The following is a 20,640-nucleotide window of genomic DNA, read 5'->3' as shown; positions in this document are numbered from 1 at the left end:
TCATTATAAACGTTCCAGTCCCAGAGCTGCTCAAGCCGCCTACAAGCGGCTGGGGCAGCACTGCATCACCTACCGTCCAACTGCATCTTCTTTGGCTGTACAGAGGGCGAGGACAGAGAGGACGGGACCCGGAAGTTTGCGGGGAGAGTCTCTGCTGACCCAGCAGCTAAGCCACGAACATCCTTTGGTCTAAATTTTTTTCTCCAAGAAGGTGCTCTCCTAAAGCTTTTATCATCATCCTGGTGAATTAACGGACAGAAAACAAGACAGATTTAAAAATAAAGGACAAAAACGTAAAGTTACCAGCCCTTTAAAATGACTGAGCTTGTTACCGCATCTTTACTTCACCCCGTTCGTGACAACCATGTGATTAGTTGGGAACTGTGGAGAGTGGCCGGGGGCCCGGTACCACTGATGCTGGGACCCTAACTGAGCATCAACCAGAACTGCCTGCGCCGCCCAGGTGTACGTTCCTCCTGACAATTACCAGGCTTCACTTCTTATCTTGAAGGAATCACCTTCTTGCTATATAAGATAACACGTTTTTATTTGTCCTTAAAAACAGTTTTCGAGCTGTAAACAATTCTGTCTCATGCTGGGACAGAGCCAGCAAATGCTGCTTTAGGTGCCCTTCTACTCTCTTGGTCAAACTCAAGTTTCCTTAACGTCCAATGAAGAGAATAACGATAGTGTGGGAATAAATGAGTCACGGTTTTGTGTAAGGGGAAATTAATATTTTGTGTTTTTCATTATACTTATGAAACAGTCCCCCAGAGCACCGGGGCTCTGGATTAGGGTAAGACATCCGGCTGGTCCCCAAAACACAACTTAGACTCCATTCCTAAGCTGAAACCAGTGTTTTACGATATAAAAAAATACTTCTGACGGGTATCAAAAGTTAAATAGTGAAAATTAAAAAAAAATACAAACCCCTATCTTACTGAAGATATTCATTTTTTAAAAATTTATTTATTTATTTATTTATTTTTGGCCATGCTGGGTCTTTGTTGCTGCCCGCGGGCTTTCCCTAGTTGCGGCGAGCAGGGGCTACTCTTCGTTGTGGTGCGTGGGCTTCTCACCGAGGGGGCTTCTTTTGTCGTGGAGCACGGGTTCTAGGCGCACGGGCTTCAGTAGTTGTGGCTCGCGGGCTCTAGAGCGCAGGCTCAGTAGTTGTGGCGCACGGGCTTAGCTGCTCCGTGGCATGAGGGATCTTCCCGGACCAGGGCTCGAACCCGTGTCCCCTGCACTGGCAGGCGGATTCTTAACCACTGTGCCACCAGGGAAGTCCAAAGATGTTAATTTTTTAATAGCTCATTTGTTAATAAATTTTTAAGAGCAAAGCTTAACTTGTAAAGTAAAACTGTCTCCACATTTAGAAGAAATACCCTGACTACGTGTTCATACAAGTATGCTAAGATAATGACTTTTAAAGTTGCATTAATGTAAATTAAGCTGAAAACTTACTTCATCGAACCTTCTGTCAGTCCCCATGACCAAAAGGTTGTTAAACTCTCTTTCCAAGACAGCACGAGCCTGAAATCATAAAACAACACCACCCTACAGCTTTCAACAATCTCATTTGAATATCAGCATATCCAGACTGTTTTTTAAACCAAGACTTTAAAAACAAACCAAAACAGAAAAACTCTAACTATGATAGTATTTTAAATCAGGGGTTTAACATGGAGTCCATGGATGACCTTTTGAGGAGAGGGATCCATGACCTCTTGGAAATTATATACAAAAGTGTGCTCTGTGGGTTGGTGCTGGTGGGAAGATCGGGGTACTGGCAAAAGATATACAATCTTCCGCAGAAGAATAAAAAAATTTCCTCATTCTCAAATGAGCCCACAAGTCAACAAGAAATGTACAGGGCAATTACGCGTAGAAACAAAATTAATAAAACCTTCATCTGACACACACAGAGTATTTCTTCTTCCACGGAAGAACTACATCTTGATACACGTCACTCTTACCAGAGTATTGACTTGAATGAAAGTTCCCCTTATTTTGTTTACCATAAGACTCTCATGCTTCCAACGGAAAATGAAAAGTCAATAGGCAAAAATACTGAGGAATGAAGCATTACAGATTTTGAACTATTACATGATGGATTTGGTATGGAATGAGATTACTAGTGGTCTGAGATGTTGTTAAGTTTGGTCTCCATTCAGACAGGCAGCTACATGTCTGCATGCGGAGAACGGACCACACACTTCGCCCCAGTGAAGGCCCGGCGTCTGGGCTGTACCTGTGTGTTCTGCGTAGGGATCTGTAACAAGAGGGCCAGCGCGTTGAAGTCGAAGGTTTCGTCTAAGGCCAGAAGGGCGCCGTGCACACCACTCTCTACGAGATTGTTTGCGTATTCCTTGAGACCAATGGAGAGGATCCAGCGAATCACTCGATCGTTGCTCCAAACAAGCACATCTGCAGATGAATAGAAACAGTTTTAAAAGTGGCCTCTGAAAGCTGTGCTCATCACGCATACCCTGCAGGCACGGCAGAAAGATCCCTACCGTGAAACTGACCCTTCAGTTCCTGACAAAAGCCACGGATCTCCTCTCCGTGAGGGCTGAGAGACACCACTAGGCGGGCAGCCAACCCCTACTGCACAGAGGCGCTGATGGCTTGGCCCTTCTCCACTCCAGTGGAGACTGTCCCGTTAGAACTCATTCTCCAAGTGAACCCAAGAGGAATGAAGTTATTACGTACACTTAATTTCTAGAGAATAGAAAACGAGGATCCGGGGATCAGAAACAAAAGGACACACAGGGATGTGAATGCCCACTAGGTACAAACACGTTTCAGATACAGACTTGAGAGTCTTTTGATGTACGTTCTTCCCGTCACAAGGAGGAGCTGGCACCATATCTGGACACCTTGCTTAATTCAGCATCAACCTCTCACTTATAATCGTGAAGCCTTTTTTCTTGAAGCCATTTTTGTTGTCTCTCTTTTGTGAAAAAGAGAAACTTAAAGATATTCTCCAGCATATTAAGAGATTTGGGGGGAAGACTTCATATTAAGCCAAGTCATAAATGATTAAATCTGCGCTAGTAGAAGAGCTAAAAGTAGCCACTCTGTACAAACACATCCAGATGATCACCAATTACTTTCAAAGACAGCTTCTGTCAACCGTAAAAAGATTTAAACCATTTAAACCATACAGAAAACAAATGAAACAGATTTACAGATTTCATTTCCACTGCCCTTTTCTGGATAAAGGTATAGAATATATAAATGTTGGCTTCTGGCTTTTCTCATGATTCAAATGAACTCAATCACGACTCAACTATCCTTCAAATGGGCCATCTCCCCAGCCATTTTTTTTTTTTTTTTTTTTTTTTTTTTTGCGGTACGCGGGCCTCTCACTGCTGTGGCCTCTCCCGTTGCGGAGCACAGGCTCCGGACGCGCAGGCTCAGCAGCTGTGGCTCACGGGCCCAGCCGCTCCGCGGCATGTGGGATCTTCCCGGACCGTGGCACGAACCTGCGTCCCCGCATCGGCAGGCGGACATTCAACCACCGCACCACCAGGGAAGCCCCCCAGCCATACTTTTACCTTTCGTTTCCTTCTTAGTAAAAACTGGGGATGAAAACAGCACTTACACTCACAGTGCCATGGTAAGGATTAACGAAAGTAACCTTTGCAAGTGCCTGGATTTGTTCCATAGGTCTTACTATTATTATTACTATTAATATCATTAGATTTATTTTCTGAAAATTCTGGGAGGTTTTACATTGAGCTTAATCACTAACACCTTGTTTAAAAGCACTCTATCAGACTTGATCATCGAGAGGCGCACAGAGTGGGAAGCTCCCCTGCGGAGACAGGCATCTGACCTCTCCCAGGTGGACGGCCCACGGCCTGCCAGGCCCCTGCAGCTCTCACTGCACCTTCAAGGCCCGCGCCCTCCAGCCTGGGAGGAGAGCCACGCGACGCTCTCCTCTGCCCTCCTCCAAGTCCTTTGACAAATGGCCAGAGCAGCATTTCTCACACTTAAGTCAAATGAGTGAACAGCACGTCTTGTTCTTTTCGGCTCTGGAATTATCTACAGTGTGTAGAAGCATTTCTGAGTGAAACAAGACACGTGTCATAGTAACAGGAAATCTCTAGAGTCATGGGAAGAATGTTTACCTTGAGACACTTGACCTATAGACTGAGCACACGGACAGACACAGGCACAAGCGCTCTGGCCACAGAGGAGGGTCTTAAAAAACACTCCCTCCTCTGTAATGATGCCAGACACGTTTTCTCCACTTAAACCATTTCCTGATTTTTTTCTTTAGAACAGGAAATCACTGAGGCTGCTAGTACACTGGGAAGCAAGAAACACGACTGCACTAGCCTTTTAGTTCATTCTGGCTTTCTTCTCTTTTTCTTTCCAGTTCTTTCCGGTCATAATTTAACCTTCGCAGGCACATAATTCCACACTGGAAACTGTTTCTATTTCCAAGAGAAAAAGAAAAAACAGAAAAAATTTAGACCTGGCAACAGTCAAACATCTCTCAGCCCATTCGTGAGAACTACTTGCGGCGACTAACCTGTGAAAACTATCAACCATTTTCAGCTGCCCACGAAGGTCTTTCTTGGTCAAGTGGTCCAGCATCCGCGCGTCCACGAGGCACTCCATGAAGTAGCTCCGGTACTGCGGGAGGCCCAGGCTGGGCAGCCACTCGTTGCCGATCCACTCGTGGTTCATGTCCCCGTATGCCAGTGTCTGCTTTCAATAATCAAGGACGATCAGTTCAGGAAAAAAACCCATGAAAGCAGCCACAAGGGCCGTTTATATCATCTTTAAACTGGATTTTTAATCTGTTACATATTCTCAAAGGCTAATAAGCTAACGACAACGTGGCCGCTTATAATTTCAAAATAACTCGATCTCTTATTTACTACCTTATAAATTTGCTGGCAAAATTTTATACAAAAGGAATTATGCCATTAAAACCCTATGACTCTCTTGGGTGCATAAATTTAACCTATTTAACAACCACCATAAAATTATAACTGACTACACATTACTTCTCTGAAATAGCTTTTATACATAATAATACATCAACAAAGAATGATCACGACTCATGAACAAGTTTGAAGGATTGATCTAACTCTACTCATTAACAATATCTCTGGCTGTCTTTATCTTTAACACTTTGTTTTCCAAATTTCCTTAACAAAATATCTGTTAATTTCCAAGTCAGTCAAGTGAATTAAAAAATAGTTTTAAAACAAGCGATAAGCAAAGCAGTAACTGACAGGCTGAAAGGAGAAAGAGACAAACGCACAATTATAGTCAGAGACCTCAACCTTCCTCTCTCAATTATTCAGTAACTGATTGAACGAGGACGCCAAAACAGACAACCAACCAACCCCAGCAAGGATACAGAAGCCTTAAACAATGCTATCAACCAACCTAACCTAACTGACATTTTATGTAACACTCCATGCAACAGCACGATACATTCTTTTCAAGGGGATATGGAACACTCTTCAAGACAGACAAATCTCAGCATACTTAAAGTGACTGAAATCATACAAAGTATGTTCTCTGACCTCAACAGAATTAAATTAGGAATCAATGAAGCAGAAAGAAGAAAATAAACGAGCAGAAATCAACGAAATGGAAACCAGAAAAACAGAAAATAAAACAATGAAACTAAAATCAGTTTCTTCATAGTTATCAATAAAATTGACTAACCAGAGTGATCAAGAAAAAAGAGAAGACATAAACCACCAATGTCAAGAATGAAAGAGGGGGGCTTCCCTGGTGGCACAGTGGTTGACAGTCCGCCTGCTGATGCAGGGGACACGGGTTCGTGCCCAGGTCCGGGAAGATCCCACATGCCATGGAGTGGCTGGGCCTGTGAGCCATGGCCGCTGGGCCTGCGCGTCCGGAGCCTGTGCTCCACAATGGGAGAGGCCACAGCAGTAAGAGGCCCGCGTACCGCAAAAAAAAAAAAAAAAAAAAAAAAAGAAAGGGGACACCAGTACAGATCCTACAGACATTGAAAGGATAGCAACAACGGTAAACTGTGAACAACTTTAAGCAACTTACATAAAATAGTCTAATTTCTAGAAAGACACAATTTATGAAAGCCACTCAGTAAGAAACAGATAACCTGAATCTATTAAAACTCGAATTTGTAGTTATAAACCTTCCTACCCACCCATACACGCACACACATAAAATCTCTACCCTAAATGGCTTCACTAGTGAATCCTATCAAGCATTTATGAAAAAAAAAAAAACAAAAAACCCAATTCCACACAAACTTCCAAAATAGTGAAGAAAAAAACGCCTAACTCATTCTATGAGACCAGAATTATCTTGATACCTAAACCAGAGAAATATATAATAAGAAAACTACAAACCAATATCCCTCAGAGACACAGATGCAGAATTCCTTAACGAAGTATCAGGAAATCAATAATCAATTAAACGAACAGGATATCATGACAAGTAGGGTTTATCCCAAGAACGTAAGGTTGGGTCAACATTTGAAAAACCAATGAAATTCACTGTATCAAAGGACTTAAAAGAAAAACCACCGTATCATCTCGAAAGACAAAGAAAAGGCATCTGACAATAAATATTCATCATTTATATACGGAAATCTCAGCAATCTAGGAATGGAAGGAAACTGCCTCAACCTCATGTAAAGAGCATCTACAAAAAATGGAGAGCTGACAACATACAATGCATTCTCCTTAAGATCAGGAACAAAGCAAGGATGTCTGCTCTCGCAACTTTTATTCAACACTGTATTGGAACTCCTAGCCACTGTAATAAGACAAGAAAAAAAAATCAAAATCATATGAATTGGAAAAGCAATAAAATGGTATTTGCAGATGACCTGGTTATTAATGTCGAAAATGAATCTGCAAAACAGTTACAAGGATAAAAATGAGTTTATTATCAAAGTTGCAGGATACAAGGTCAACATATAAAAATGCACAATACTTGTAAATACTAAAAATAAACTGGAAATTGAAATTTAAAAAAATACCACTTATTATAACATCATTAAAACCCATGAAATCCTCAGGGATAAATCTAACAGAATATGTGCAAGGTCTGCACAATGAAAAATAAACACATTATATGTATATACACACATACCAAAGAAAGGTACTTGATGTTCTTCAGTCCAAGAAGACTAAGGTATATTCAGAGGAATTCTGTACATTATGGAATCCTTGGAAATAGTATCTCTCGACTACCACCATGGTCTGTCTCAAAAATATGGCCTGTAATCTATTATTTATACCAACGAAGCTGGAAGGAATGACTCAGACTCCAGCAAGAACAGTCAAATTCTAACAGAAAAAAAAATTCTATAAACCGTCATGAGTGGAGATAAACATCAAACATTTTGGGAACATCATCACAATATCATGTTTCTTCACTCTTTCAAACCCAACTCTCATCTCATAAGCCTGACACAGCATGAATATCTGGTATTATTTTCTTGCTTGCGGATTTTGTGTTCTTAAAGAGACACAAGATGCAAAGACATTTCTAAACAGAGAATTCCATGGAAGCAGAAGCTTCTGTATCTCTGTTTACTCCTTAAGTACTCTAGTCACACCTAAATGGTCGATAATATAGGTTTCTGGAAAAATCAGGCTCAATCCCAGGGAGACCCACACCTCCTAGGCTGTCATCACAGCCTCTGAAAAAAAAAGCGCACAGTGGGGCTCTCTCATGATCCGAGAACATTTGGGATAGAAGAGACTCTACAGGGTCTATCTTTCCATCACTGAAATGATCACAAATACAAATCAGTTTTCTGAACTCCGTACAAGGTGAGAGTGATGGCGTCCTGTTCGATCCTGTACCACCAGTGGGCAGTGTAGTCTCGCGCGGACAGCTGGGTGATGCTACTTGCTAAATGAAGGCATCCAAGGCTTTGACAACACCTTGATGTCCTCTTCCCCTGAGTGCCCAAGGGCATCTCAAACTTCCCCTCGGGTTAGGAGCTGGTCACTGTGCTAATACCACAGGGAATACGCACTGTACGCCATCTGCCCCTGGCAGCTTCACGGACACCAGGAAGCCTCTTTGCTTTCCTCTCCTCTAGGAGAGGGGTGGAGTGAAAGTGGTCCTTGCTTACGCTGAGGACTGAACGTTGGCAATTCTGGTGTCATCGGTAGGGCTCATCCTTGTTTATATTTCCGTTGCGAAAAGCAAACGTCCAGCTTATTTAATTTACACTTCGTGCCCCATGACGTAGGGAATTTTATATTCAGGTGCTCACCAAGTTCTGCTTCTTAGTGTAAAATATACTGATGCTTAAGTAATTATGAAACACACTCTTTCAAATTCACTGATAGTCATTAGTGACTAGGTTAAAAAATTAATGAGGATATTTATCTGGAGTAGTGGCACAGAATACCTAAATGGTGGTGGTGGGGGGAGCTCACAGAATCATATTATAGCTTTTCCTCTTCTGTTAAAAAGTGATATAATTGGCTTTATTTCAGGAGTACAAATAGAGGGAAGCAGGTGTTTCAACCAACAACCTGTGATCAGGAAAATTCTGATTTAAAATTCCTTTGCTTTTTGGTTAAACGGTTATCCTCTCAAGGTCCGTGAACAGGTGCCACTAGTGAGCGCCTCAGGGAAACTCCAGCCACACCCAGCAGGCTTCGACTGACTGTCGCGAGTCACAGGGCAATGTCGGTGGGATCGCACGTAGGGAAATCACTGTTCTTAATCAACGGGTTTCAAAGCAAAGCTGCAAAACAGCTGTGACAGAGCTTTTCTAGAGCTGAACTGGGGACCTAACAATTCAACACGTACGTTAAGCGAGAATGGGCTCCATTTCTGAGAATGCCCATCAGTAAGAAAGCCTTTGGAACAACACTGTATTAGGACACTCTATAGTACATGCTGACAGAGGTAGAGTCTCTACGACAACTCCTGTGTTGGAAATTTATTAGAACACGATTTTTCTCATCAGTAGATTTTGTAACTAACGCTACCCCCACCAGGGACTGAAATACATCATCTCAGGAGCTGCGGAAGCCACAGGGCTTTGTAGGAAAGACCATGCATCAAACAAAGTAATTTACGTTAATGAGAATTAACTACCAGGGCACCACACAAGAAATGTTCAAAATTGTCCATGAGACGTACTCTTTAATCCTGTGCTTTCTTTGGCTAATGCTTTCAAATCATTAACAATATTCTATGTCAAGAAGTTAAAAACGCCAAGAAAAGTAAATTACAAGTTTTCATACTCCAATTCTTTTTGTTGCTGTACATATAGTGAAGAATACATTATAGAAAGTCTCCAACCTGAGCCCAGCTTCCCTCCTCATCTTCCTGATGTTACGTGGTTAGGGATGCAAAAGAACATAACTATTAGTATTGGTGAGCTTAGTAATGCAAGCAAATTAACTTTGCAGGGGAGGTGCAGCTTAACTGGGTGAAAAGGGTCAAAGAATCAAAGCATCATGCAAAACTCATGCAAAACCAACAATTCCCACATCTCATGCAAGGAACAGACTTCCCACCACGGCAAGCACACCCAGAAGAGGAGAAAACTAGGGCCAGAGGGCTGAACTGAGGGCTCCCCTAAGAAGACAGCAATTAGTCTACTCTACATGGAGCAAGTCTACCAACTTTAAGTTCCTGAAAAAAATATAAAATAAGATGAAATATGGATTGTGTTTCACACATTTAACTAATACCTAAAGGAAATACTTATCCGGAACAATCGAACGTAAAACGACATTTCTGTTTCCCACAGAAAGGCCAAGAACGGCGCCAGCCTGAGGTGGGGCTGCCCAGGGAGGGGCGGGGGTGGGGGGTGAGCATGGGGCGGGACTGACCGTCTGGGGCGTGGCCGTGAGCGTCTCCATTTCCTCGTGCGTTAACCAGACATTTCCTGTGGTCTAGGGGCACCCCGTGACCGGCCACATCCAGGGCAAGGGCAGCGGTGACAGAGGGGAAAGGCGGCAGACACGTCAGCCAGGGCAAGGGAGGGGAGCGGGTGGGGCAGAGGCCATCCCCACCCACCTCCCTGTCTCAGACGCCCACAGGGAGACATGGGCGGGCGCTCACCGCGCTGGGCCCTTCTCCTGGCAGGACCCCCCGCTTCTTAAGGAGGACAGCCCTAGAGCTTCCTGTGCCACGCTGACACCTGAGCTACGTGGGATCTAAAGAGCAGGGAAAACGCTGCGTGCTTCTGAAAGTGGCGAATGATTCTCGAGGAACTGTTAAGCCATTGTACTTAAGACGGTCTCACCCAGTCAAAGCACAGCAAAGAACAGGACGGAAGTCCGGCTTTGGGCTCTGGGGAGACGCTTCTGAGCAGCCCCGAGACAGCCGAGCCCCTGCAGGCGGTGCCCCTGCCTGACGGCGGGCAGGTTCCTCACGGGAGGCCTGTTCATCTTCACCGTCCATTAAACTCAACTCATAAGACGCTCCCTTTACCGAGATACTTGATAAAAACTGCGGGAAAACCCCCAGCACCTTCATTTCTGAAAAGGCGACTCTGGTGAAACACCTGGGCACAGAGCAGATCAGATACGCTGAGATCACGCGCACCTGTGCAAGAGGTGAGGACACGGGCTACTGTCCTCACCGCGACGCTCCCACTGAGAAATGACGGAAGACAAGCGGACAGAAAAGCTTCCACGCTTTTCGTGTAAGGTAACTGTGAGCCCTGAATCAGGCGTTGATCTGCTACTCAGAGAAGTACGTCTGTGAGGCTTAGTTTCCGCACGGGTTTTTCTATCCGGAGTAGACAGACTGAAAGCAGAGTGGGAACTGAGCCGGTGTACAGAGTCTGCCCTTGAGAAATGGAGAGCTGGCCCGCTCTGATCTCCCGATTACAAGTCACGTTTTCATTACGTTAGTGTTTGACGTTTTCAACTAGGAGGACCCTCTTAAAGGACTTCCAAGATCTCCCCACGTGGCGCAAAACTGGATGAGCACAAAGTCTACCACTTGGAGCACACTTGCAGATTTACGGGCTCTTAAAACCCCAGGGTCTGCAGCTCCCAAAATGGAAAGCGCCAACAGGCCGGACAAGTCACACGAGGGAACCACTGCGTACAATGCAGCCTGGGCTCTAAGCTTTTTCTCCTTCACTTTCTTTAAATCCATATTTAAATTTGTGATGATTACTTTTTTACGTTTTCCAAGACCCCCATTTCTATATTACAACGCCACTGTAGCCAAGCTGTCATGACAGTATTTAATGCTGTATCTTTTAACAACCCAATTGCCGCAAGTTAAAAGTTGTCATGTCTTTGAACGCTAAACCTTTAAACTGCAACACTGGATGTGTTTATAAAGAACTGCGGAAGCAACACGCATAGGGGATGAACTCTTTTTACGGAAACGTACCGTTCTTGACGTAGGAGGGGCTGACGGACTTGTCAGGGACATGATCTCCTGAATCGCCAGCCTCAGCTTCAGCCGGTGCAGAGGGTTGCTGATGCCGATCTCACGCTGGATCTCCGTGTCCGACAGGGCGGACATGATGGCCCCGCTCTTCACGTTGGCTCGGCAAGCAGCCACGTACCAGGCCGGCATCCCGACCCAGAGCTGGAGACCGGAGACACGGGGGCCAGAAGGTTATGCGGGGCGTACGGATGGGCTCGCACGCTCGGCCAGGGTTCGGAGAGGGGCATACGCACCTCCAGCCAGACGACAACAGTCGGCCCGTCCCACTGTGCAAAGGGTAAGCCTTGTCTCCGGGCTTCTTCGAGCAGTTCATGCCTACAGGTGACAGATGTTCAGACCATCAAGAGCCACACTACACAGAGGCAAAGTGTCCTCTTTATAAACCCCCGGAGCGAGATGCCCCTCACCTCATCATTGTCCTTCAACCTTCTCAACCATCCACTGAAAGGTAGTTTGGAACACATCACACTGAACGCCTGAGTAATGAAATGCTGAAAGACCCTCCACGATTCTCTACAGAATCGTCTCATTCCAGGATTAAAGAATTACTACCAACTTTAAAAGGCCCAGCAGAGTCTTAATATCCAAAGTAGGATATTCAACGCAAAACATAATCACTCATCCCTTTCTAAACAAAGAGGACAAATCTGTAGGAAGAGGAAACCATACCTAGGTCTGAACAAAGGAGTCTGCCTCAGAGAGCTTCAGAAACGCCCGACATTTCACAACAAAAACCACAGAGAACAATGCAGACTTTTAACGCTAATAACGTTCTAATACAGCTAGGGAGGAAAGGGCTGGATTTTGGCCGTTTTTATTCTGCACTGCTGTTTAGCTAAGTAGGTATTTGCTGAATTAAGATATTGGGTCATCTTTTTTTTTGGGGGGGGTGTTATTTATTTATTTTTGGCTGCGCTGCGCGGTTTGTGGGATCCCAGTTCTCGGATCAAGGATCAAACCTGGGCCCCCTGCAGTGGAAGGGCAGAGTCCTAACCACTGGACCACCACCGGGGAATTCCCGGGTCATCCTTTGGTTTAACCCACAAGCTTCACATCCAGAAAATTTAAATGCCAACAACCTCTACCAGTGCACACAAGGCAGGCCGTGAGCCTATGATACTGATGGCAATGCCAACTACCCCAGGGCAGGAGGCAGCGAGGAGTCCTGGGATCCTTTACGGCAGGCTCCCCAAGCCCCGCGGTGTGGAGCGGTAGTGGTCCGTGGCCTGTTGGGACCGGCCGCACGGCAGGCGGTGAGTGGTGGGGGAGCTCCCCCCCCCCGCCCCACTCGCACTGCTGCCTGAACCATCCCCCTGCCCGGCCCCCCCAGTCTGTGGAAAAACTGTCTTCCACGAAACCAGTCCCTGGTGCCAAAAAGGTTGGGGACCGCTGCTTTAAAATGGGGTCAGAAATGTTCTGTGTGCCTGACTTTAAAATGCCCAAAGCATAATGTTAACATCTTTTAAAATGATTTTGTCTACGGATAACATACTTATGTAAGAGATAACACAAGAAACTTTATGAACCTTATTGTACTTCTTTGCGTTATGTACTTACAGACCTTTCTGAAAGTCACCAATTAGTTTAAAAATGAAAAGTCTAGGAGAGAAGATGGGACTGGAGTGGAAAGGACACGTCCATTTACCTGACTGGACATCCCTGAGTCACTGCACAATTCCTAGGTCGTTCTTAGTTATTTTTCTGTAATAATTTCTGCAGATCACACCACGGAATCTTTTATTTCTAAAGACACTTAGTGGCTTTTCTTTCTTTCTTTTTCTTTTTTTGGCCACGCTGCACGTCTTGTGGGATCTTAGTCCCCCAACCAGGGACTGAACCTGGCCACCGCAGTGAAAGCGCGGAGCTCTAAACACTGGACCGCCAGGGAACTCCCTAAAGAAACATAGCGGCTTTTCATTATATTCAAGTAGCATTAGACTTAAGACTGTGAAGTCTATGTACAATTAAAGCTCAAAGTGTTTCACATATAATTTCAAGTAAGTGTTCCTTCAAGTCAACCTCAGTTTCCTGGGAATAGTAAATACTGTATTATCCAGGAATAATTATACCAGAGAACACAACACGTATCTTAATAGCTCAAGCAGAGTAAAAAAGAAACCAGTAAACTTTTAAAGTTAAAACAAACAAAACTATTCATAAATTAAAACCAAAAACTGAGTCCACATGAGACTGTGATCATCTTGACACAGGATCCCAACGCTGGAAGGAGTCGTGGGGCCAGAAGGGCCTCATCAGGCAGAATGAGCTCAATCAAACGCTGTGTCCTCTTCCCTAAAGATGCCTCCTCCTCAAAGACGGCAGCCACACCTTATGGAAACATTCACGGGAGCCATACTAGCCTCTGAGCGACGCAGACGGGTCCGGGGCACGTCAGCCGGGGACAGCCCGAGCTCTAGAGTGCGGTCCCTGGACCGCCGGGCCGGCCGGGAGGGGGCGGGGCGGCACCCGCCAGGCCGGGGGCTTTTAGAACCCGGCGCTCTGAAGGGAGCCAAACAGGTGCTGAATCCTTGGCACTCTGCCAGAAACTTCATTTTTTAACATGCAACAGATATTCACTGTAGACAAGAAATTTAGGGTTAAAAAGAGCCCACTGATTCCATTACCTGGAGATTGGTGCACATTGTTCGGACTCTTGTCCAGGCAAGAGACGTTCGTTTTCATGAAAAGCCTCTTCTACTATGGATGTATTTCTGGGATTTTAGAGCTCCGGTCCAGCCAGCGCCCTGAGGACACTGGGATACGGTGACGGAGGCAGGACAACGCGGCTGAGAGACGCGGGAAGCGAGCGAGAGAGGGCGAGGCGGCCCCGGCCACGTGGCCGGCCCAGGTCTCGGTCTGCCGCCCGGGGCCCCTTCCCCTGCGAGGCGGCCCATGGCCTGGGAGCACAAGCCCCCTCCTCCCCGAGGTGCCCATCCCGCGCTGGGGGAGGCACACCCGCAGGCGGGCATCAGCAGCGGGGCCCCCGCCCCCGCCAGCGGGGCACAGGAACAAATTGCTGCTCCTCCCCCACCTCATCTAGGGACCCACTTCTGCCCGCTGCCGACAGGACCTGCGACTGCTCCGCATGAAATGCCACGGGCCCCGGGGCTCTCTGTCTCTCCTCTCTCCTGGTTCCAGTGTTCTTCTCAACTGGAACTGCTCACGCCCCCTCAGTGGAGGCCCACCTGCTCCCACGCCTGCGTTTCTTCGGCACCACAGGGCTCTTGGCTGCCTTACGACCAACTGCTGAAATTTTATCTGTTCAAGATCTGGGGACCGCCATGGCACACACAGTTTTGTCTCCCTCACTGAATCCCATCATATACAGTCTGAGAAGCCAGGAGATGAAAGCAGCTATTTGGAGACTATTTGGGAAGCTATCGATAAATCCTCTGCCGGAAGTAGAACGCCTGGTCTCTGCTAATGGAATATCGGTAACAAAAGGCCAAGAGAAAAAGACTTTATGACGAAAAATGGTATTTTAAAAACTGTTGAGTGGCAGAATAAAATCTTTTCAGTCTTTCACTTAGGAACAAACGTGTTTCTTTAAAAAAAAAAAGTACTGATATCAAGAACGAAGAAATAAATAAATGCGAAGTATACAGCCTACCAACTTGCCCATTCACTCACATGACCACTTTCTAATAATCAACAGGACCGTCTTTTCCTCCTTCTTTACTGCAGCTACGAAAATAAATATGACAGGCATTTAGTCCTCAGCTAAGTTAACTGCAAGGGAAGGAGATATTCCTTCACAGGTCAATCTTCTAGAAAACAAGACATCTTCTGGTCATTAGCTCCCAAGCCTAAAACACGAGCACTAAGGTGACAGGACTCAAAAAGCCTTAAATCTATACCCAAAGCCCCCAGCTCTGTTCTGAAGAAGCTGAGCGACAAGCCAGTACCCTGCGGGAATGAGGCGTAGGCCATCTGCCGGGATCCCGCGGCCCCAAGCCACAGTCCAGAAGCAAATAGAGGACCCGCTCCGTTTCTGCTGGGATTGACTTCCTTCCTCTGCAGCGCTCTCTGCTCTCACTGTCTCACTCTCATCTGTGACCTGGGGACACGAGCCCGAGGGGGCTGCCTCCCCCGCGGCCAACTGGGACGAGGTCAGCACTGTGCCCACCCGGCTCGGGCCACGCGTGCGGGGCTACTCGGCTGGGACTTGCTCTGCCCCCTCAAGGATCAAATGCTAGGCCCCAAGCGGGATTTATGAAACACCCACTCTAGTCGTCGACTGACTACTAGAGCACACTTCGTGACCTCAGAACCAGAGTTGCGGGAGAGAGACGTTCACACATACGCCGAGTTCTATGGGGAACAGGCACGCCTGTGGGAGCAAGGTCATGCCATAGGTGAATGACAACATGCGGTCTAATTGAGCACAGAAGCACCATAATGCTCAAGCTGTCCTTCGTCACAAGACGGCTGTGTGAGCTTCTGCTGCTCAAATGGCACGTGAGTGGCGTCATCCAGACAACAGACAGGGCCTCGTTTCTCTGAGCCTGACACTCTGCACACCCCGGCACCTCCTACAAAGGCCCACTGGGCTCCACTTCACTGACGCAGCCGCCGCGCAGGCCGGCGCAGGGCCGGAGGGAGGACCGGGCGGGAGGACTACGGCGCTGCTTCCCATCAAAAGCAGTGCGGCTCCGAGCCTGTAGCTGGCAACGGGCAACGCGGAAGGTTTCGGGACACACGCAGCACAGCAAACCCGACGACTCAGCTTCCCCTGTGAGCCCACGACAGCGTCAGCCAAGGGGAGGTGGAGAGACAGCATTTAAAGCACCAGGTCCTTATTAACGGGGTCGAGTTCAAACGCCGTCGGGCAAGTGCCCGCACACGGGGAGCCCATCTAGAGCCCAGGCCACCGCGATGACAGTCAGGGACGCCGACTTCCACGACAGCTGCAGCCTCCACGCCTCACCGAGCACGTCCAGCACCAAGTGTGCCCGCCGTGCTCTCTCGTAGCTTTCACGAAACCTGAAGGTCTCATCTTCACCAGATCTTGAAAATTCGCTAAAATGGTGGACGCGCCGGCTGTGTAAATTTAGCAGTTAAAAGAGCACCTCTGAGATAAACTGGGGCTTGATAAAAAGAAAATATTTCTGACAAGTGTATTTTGATTCTCCCATTGATAATGCCATCAACGTTAAACTATATTCAAACAATATTTTTTCTGGAATGCTAAAATATTTTTTTCACATTTATAAATAAAGCACTCTCCCTAAAGTCAACTGTATCTCTGGTTAACTGACAGAACTGAAATTACCCACGGTAGTCAGAAAATCTTCGGACTCTGCATTGTTCTCTGCGTTGCCGGGACATGTTAGAGCTCGCCGCCCGTGACGAAGGAGCGGAGAACAATCTGCCCGTGCACTCTCGGCCATGGTAACACAGGGTCAGAAGTCCAGCCTGAGCACCGTAGCTCCAGAGGAACCTGCCTAGCAGACACACACACCAGTGCACGGAACTTCACCACACGCCGGGCAAGTAACCCGGCGACGCCTGCCACATGCAGCCCACCACTCGAGCTTCCTCCTGAGAGTTACAAGACAAATGGAGAAAACACAGCGGTGCCTTTAGGCCAATTCATGCTACGCTGGACGCTACGTGAAACACCAGCGCTCAGGGGCGCAGGGTGGGAGGGCTGGGCGGCGCAGCCATAACCCCTTACTGGTCTCCAGCAGCTGAGCGGGAGGATGTGAAATGAAACGCCCCAGCAGAATCTAGGGCACAGAAGGGTCCTGGCATGACTCCAGAAGGGCAAAAGGCTCTGACATTAAGTCCCCATAAGCGAATGGCAGTTACCTGAGTTCGGGTACAACACTCTCTACAGTTCAAAGACAGCAACACTCAAGTCAGCTCTTGCTGTTGAGTGGTTTCTACAGATTTCCACTTCCAGGGAACCAAAGACCGAGTATTCCTACGGTGTCGTGAGCAATGACCGCAGGGACAGCATTTCCCCTGGAACGCAATCAACACTACGCCAGGCAAGGTAACTGTGATTTCTGAGAAGAGAGCTAAAATGAGGCAGATTTCACAGAAGAAAAATCAACAGGCAACTTGAGGGGCTAAAGGCAAACTGGCCTCTAGTGGAGAGGGTCCCCGTGGGCTCAAGGGTGGTCCTGGGGTCAGTGCCTGCAGGCCCCGGATTCCAGACCAGTGTTGGTTTCTCAAGGTGCCCGACAGTGGCCGGATGACCTTCCCCATCGTCAGATTTATCACAGAGCCCACTCAGCTTCCCCCTGTCTCAAGGGCCACTATTACCACCTTATCACCACCTTCCCACCATCACTCTCAGGTTCGTGCTCACCCGAGACTACAAAGCGTTCCGTCTTATTTCCCACTTGCCAGTTCACTGGGACAGTCTCCGCCTATCCAGGTCATCTACTTAGCGCTGGTTTGGGATGTGGTCACCTGACACGCAACCTGTCCTGGGTCAGAAAACGTCTCCGGACCCAGAGACACGTGCACACGCTCTGTGCCTCTGTGCCTGATCCTGGGCCATCACAGCGCCCGAGCTCCTTTGTAGAAAACCATCCCTACTGTTATTGCTTATTTTCAGAATCAGGACAACTCAGAATTAAAATTTAATAAGAATGCAAAACTGAGGGTCTGTTTAAGATAAAAATACAAAATCCCCCACAGGAGGGAAAAAAAGGGCAACATGGTAAGTGACAGCTTCCTGACTGATCGCTGGCGTGAGCAGCAAATGGCAAGTCCCCGTAGTGGCTGCAGTTACACGTGCGTCTTCCCCAGCACCGGCACTGTTTAAGGAGCCTCGTGTACGTGTATGTAGATGTATCTGTACAGCTAATGCTCGTAAAAGCCCCATGGGGTATGTAGTACTATGACTCCCATCTCACAGATGAGAAAACGGAAGCACAGGAAAGCAAGTTTCCCAACGCCCCAGAGCTGACTTGTGCAGGAGCCGGCACTCCGATACGAACGCTCCGTGGCTCAGCACGACTCGGCACCAGCCTCCAAAGTGGATGAGGACCACGTGCGAGTCCTTCCCAAATTCACAGGTGTTCTAAGTCCTCCGGGAAGTACAGTTCAACAAAGGCTTTGGGTTAAGCTTTCATAAGACAGTATATATACAGAACTGGATATCACATTTAATCAATAAACATTAGTTAAAAATCAGGAACAACTGAAAACTGTTCAGTGAGATCGACAAAAAACAAAAACCTTACTTTTTTTGAAGTTTACGATTTTTTTCAGCCTGTCCTCCCAATTTGCTGAGTCCCAAGGCATCCTGAGATGAGTTTTCTGCCTCTGAAATAATAGCTACGAGGAAGCAGAGTGGTCGAAATATTGAGAGAAAATCAACACGGCCGAGTTAGATGTTTCTGTAAACAGGTGGAGGAGTTTTTGTAGGGAGAGTGAAGAAAACGCTAAAGGTGAACTTTCCGACCAGACGCGCACCCACACACACGCACACGCGCACCCACACGCACGAAAACGCTCGAGAGGCAGTAAGGCTGACGCCTGGGAGACGCTGAGCTGCTCGAGGCAGGCAGACGTTACCCGTGCTCTCTGGGCCGTGTGTGGACCCACTGGGGAAACAGACCCGGGAGAACACCCAGCTCGTGGGAGAGGAAGCACGCGGTGGCGACGGGGCAGCAGAGGGGCGCGCAGAGGTGCGTGTGCAGCCCCCTGCCTGCTCCGAACACTGATGCGTTGGCTGGAAAGCGCCCACCTTGTCCCGGCGATTCCTTGCCAAGGGCTCCAGGCCGGCCCTTTTCTCTCTTGCCGAACAAGCGGCCGATAGAGGACTTGATGCCCTTCTTCTTGGGGGCTTTGTGCAGCGAGTCCTGGCTGCTGTTGCTACTGCTGGGGTTGCTCGCGGGGCCGTCCTGCGAGCCTGTCGAGCTTTGGGGACAGAAAACGACCTTTAACGAGGCGGGGTGGGGTGGGGCTTGTGCAGCCACATGCCCTACAACGCTCGCTTCTCCCGCCGCGCAACAGACAGGGCTCCTCACGGGCTGCGCTGCGCACAAGAGGTGCAGGCTCCCCGCCACGGACAGCTGCTCCCGAAAGGCCGAGACTCTCTGACGTGAGCTCTCCTCCGAAGAGGGAGGGACCCGACTCTAGACCAACCAGTGCAGAGGGCACTCCGAGCCCCTCAAGGTAACCGCCCGGCAGGTGCAGACACCCCCAGGGAAGGGCAGCTCCTCCCGCTACCCGGAGCGTGACCTTCCTCGCCGGGGCAGGAGAGCGATGGTCACCGTGCGGGCGCGCTGGAGAGATGACCACACGTGCCCTCCATCGAGTGCCGCCTGGCTCGGGACAGGAGCTCAGCAGGTGGTGGTCTGAACAAGGCCGGTGTCTCCTGAGAGGAGGCACTCGGGGAGCATGGAGGGATGGGGTGGGACACTTCCCAGCTCGGGAAGGACAAGAACGCATCCGAGAGCCACGCAGGGCCCTACAGAGGAGTAACGCTCAGAAACACAGCCCGCGCCGGGCAGAGGCTCCAGCCAGAATAGGAAGAAAGTTCCCCAAGGAGTTATTCTGTAGAATCTGAAGAAACGAAGTGTTTCTAGAATTGCTGAGATCACTTAACTCTTTTCCTGCCAAGCTGACTCTGTCCAAACAGAAGGCACCTCCTGCCGGATTTCACTACAGCGCCCAGAGCGGGCGTCGGCACCCTAAGTCTATCACTTAAACAAACACGCTGACCTGAGTGGTATTTCTTTAAAATCATCATTCTGACTTGTTTTTCAAGAGAAGATGAACAGATTTCCTGAAAGTGGACCGAGGAGAGTAGGGCCCTTACTTGCGTGCGTCCCTGATGTCCTCGTGGCTGGCTGTGTGCAGCCGGTCCAGCCGAAGGGACCGCGGGGAGGAGGGGGGCGAGGTTTCACATTTGATGGTCGTCTTGTCGTCCCGCACCTCTTCCCGGGAAGCTGGCAGCTGGGGGATTGAGATAAGTGTAAAATTAGGTGACAACAGACTGTGACGAATAAGGGACATCACGGAGGCTTTACATTATAACCGGAAATTTATCTGAAAGCCTATTAGCTCTGCTTTCTGCCAGTACAAAAAGGCTTGATGTAGCCTAATGGCATCTTAAAGGGCCGTCTCGTCCAGGAGAAGCAAGGCTGTCAGAAGAGGGAGCACAGAGCAGAGCGAGTCCCGCCGGCCGCGCCCGCGTGAGCGTGGGGACCTGGACAGGAGCCTCCCCGTGGCCTCCGTCCCTAGAATCCAGGCCACCCG

At 48.1% G+C, this 20,640-nt stretch overlaps 1 protein-coding gene across 14 annotated transcripts in view; it reads right to left on the bottom strand.

The window, feature by feature from the left end:
* The window catches only part of PPFIA1 (PTPRF interacting protein alpha 1), an 85,218-nt gene that overhangs the window by 4,507 nt on the left and 60,071 nt on the right, over nt 1–20,640 (bottom strand). For 6 of the 14 annotated variants that reach the window (XM_067037795.1, XM_067037800.1, XM_067037798.1 and 3 more), the window contains 12 exons: nt 20,201–20,337; nt 19,124–19,296; nt 18,618–18,711; nt 11,652–11,733; nt 11,359–11,559; nt 9,837–9,899; nt 9,301–9,327; nt 4,544–4,722; nt 4,348–4,445; nt 2,252–2,427; nt 1,465–1,533; nt 74–239 (listed from right to left, as the gene is read on the bottom strand). In XM_067037795.1, coding sequence (XP_066893896.1) covers nt 74–239; nt 1,465–1,533; nt 2,252–2,427; nt 4,348–4,445; nt 4,544–4,722; nt 9,301–9,327; nt 9,837–9,899; nt 11,359–11,559; nt 11,652–11,733; nt 18,618–18,711; nt 19,124–19,296; nt 20,201–20,337 — 1,465 coding nt within the window. The remainder of the gene's footprint in view (nt 1–73; nt 240–1,464; nt 1,534–2,251; nt 2,428–4,347; nt 4,446–4,543; nt 4,723–9,300; nt 9,328–9,836; nt 9,900–11,358; nt 11,560–11,651; nt 11,734–18,617; nt 18,712–19,123; nt 19,297–20,200; nt 20,338–20,640) is intronic. The other 8 variants (XM_067037807.1, XM_067037797.1, XM_067037799.1 and 5 more) reach the window with 3 other exon arrangements.

The sequence above is a fragment of the Kogia breviceps genome, chromosome 7, assembly GCF_026419965.1.
Source record: "Kogia breviceps isolate mKogBre1 chromosome 7, mKogBre1 haplotype 1, whole genome shotgun sequence".
NCBI lineage: Eukaryota > Metazoa > Chordata > Mammalia > Artiodactyla > Physeteridae > Kogia > Kogia breviceps.
This window is presented reverse-complemented; position numbering and strand designations above follow the sequence as displayed.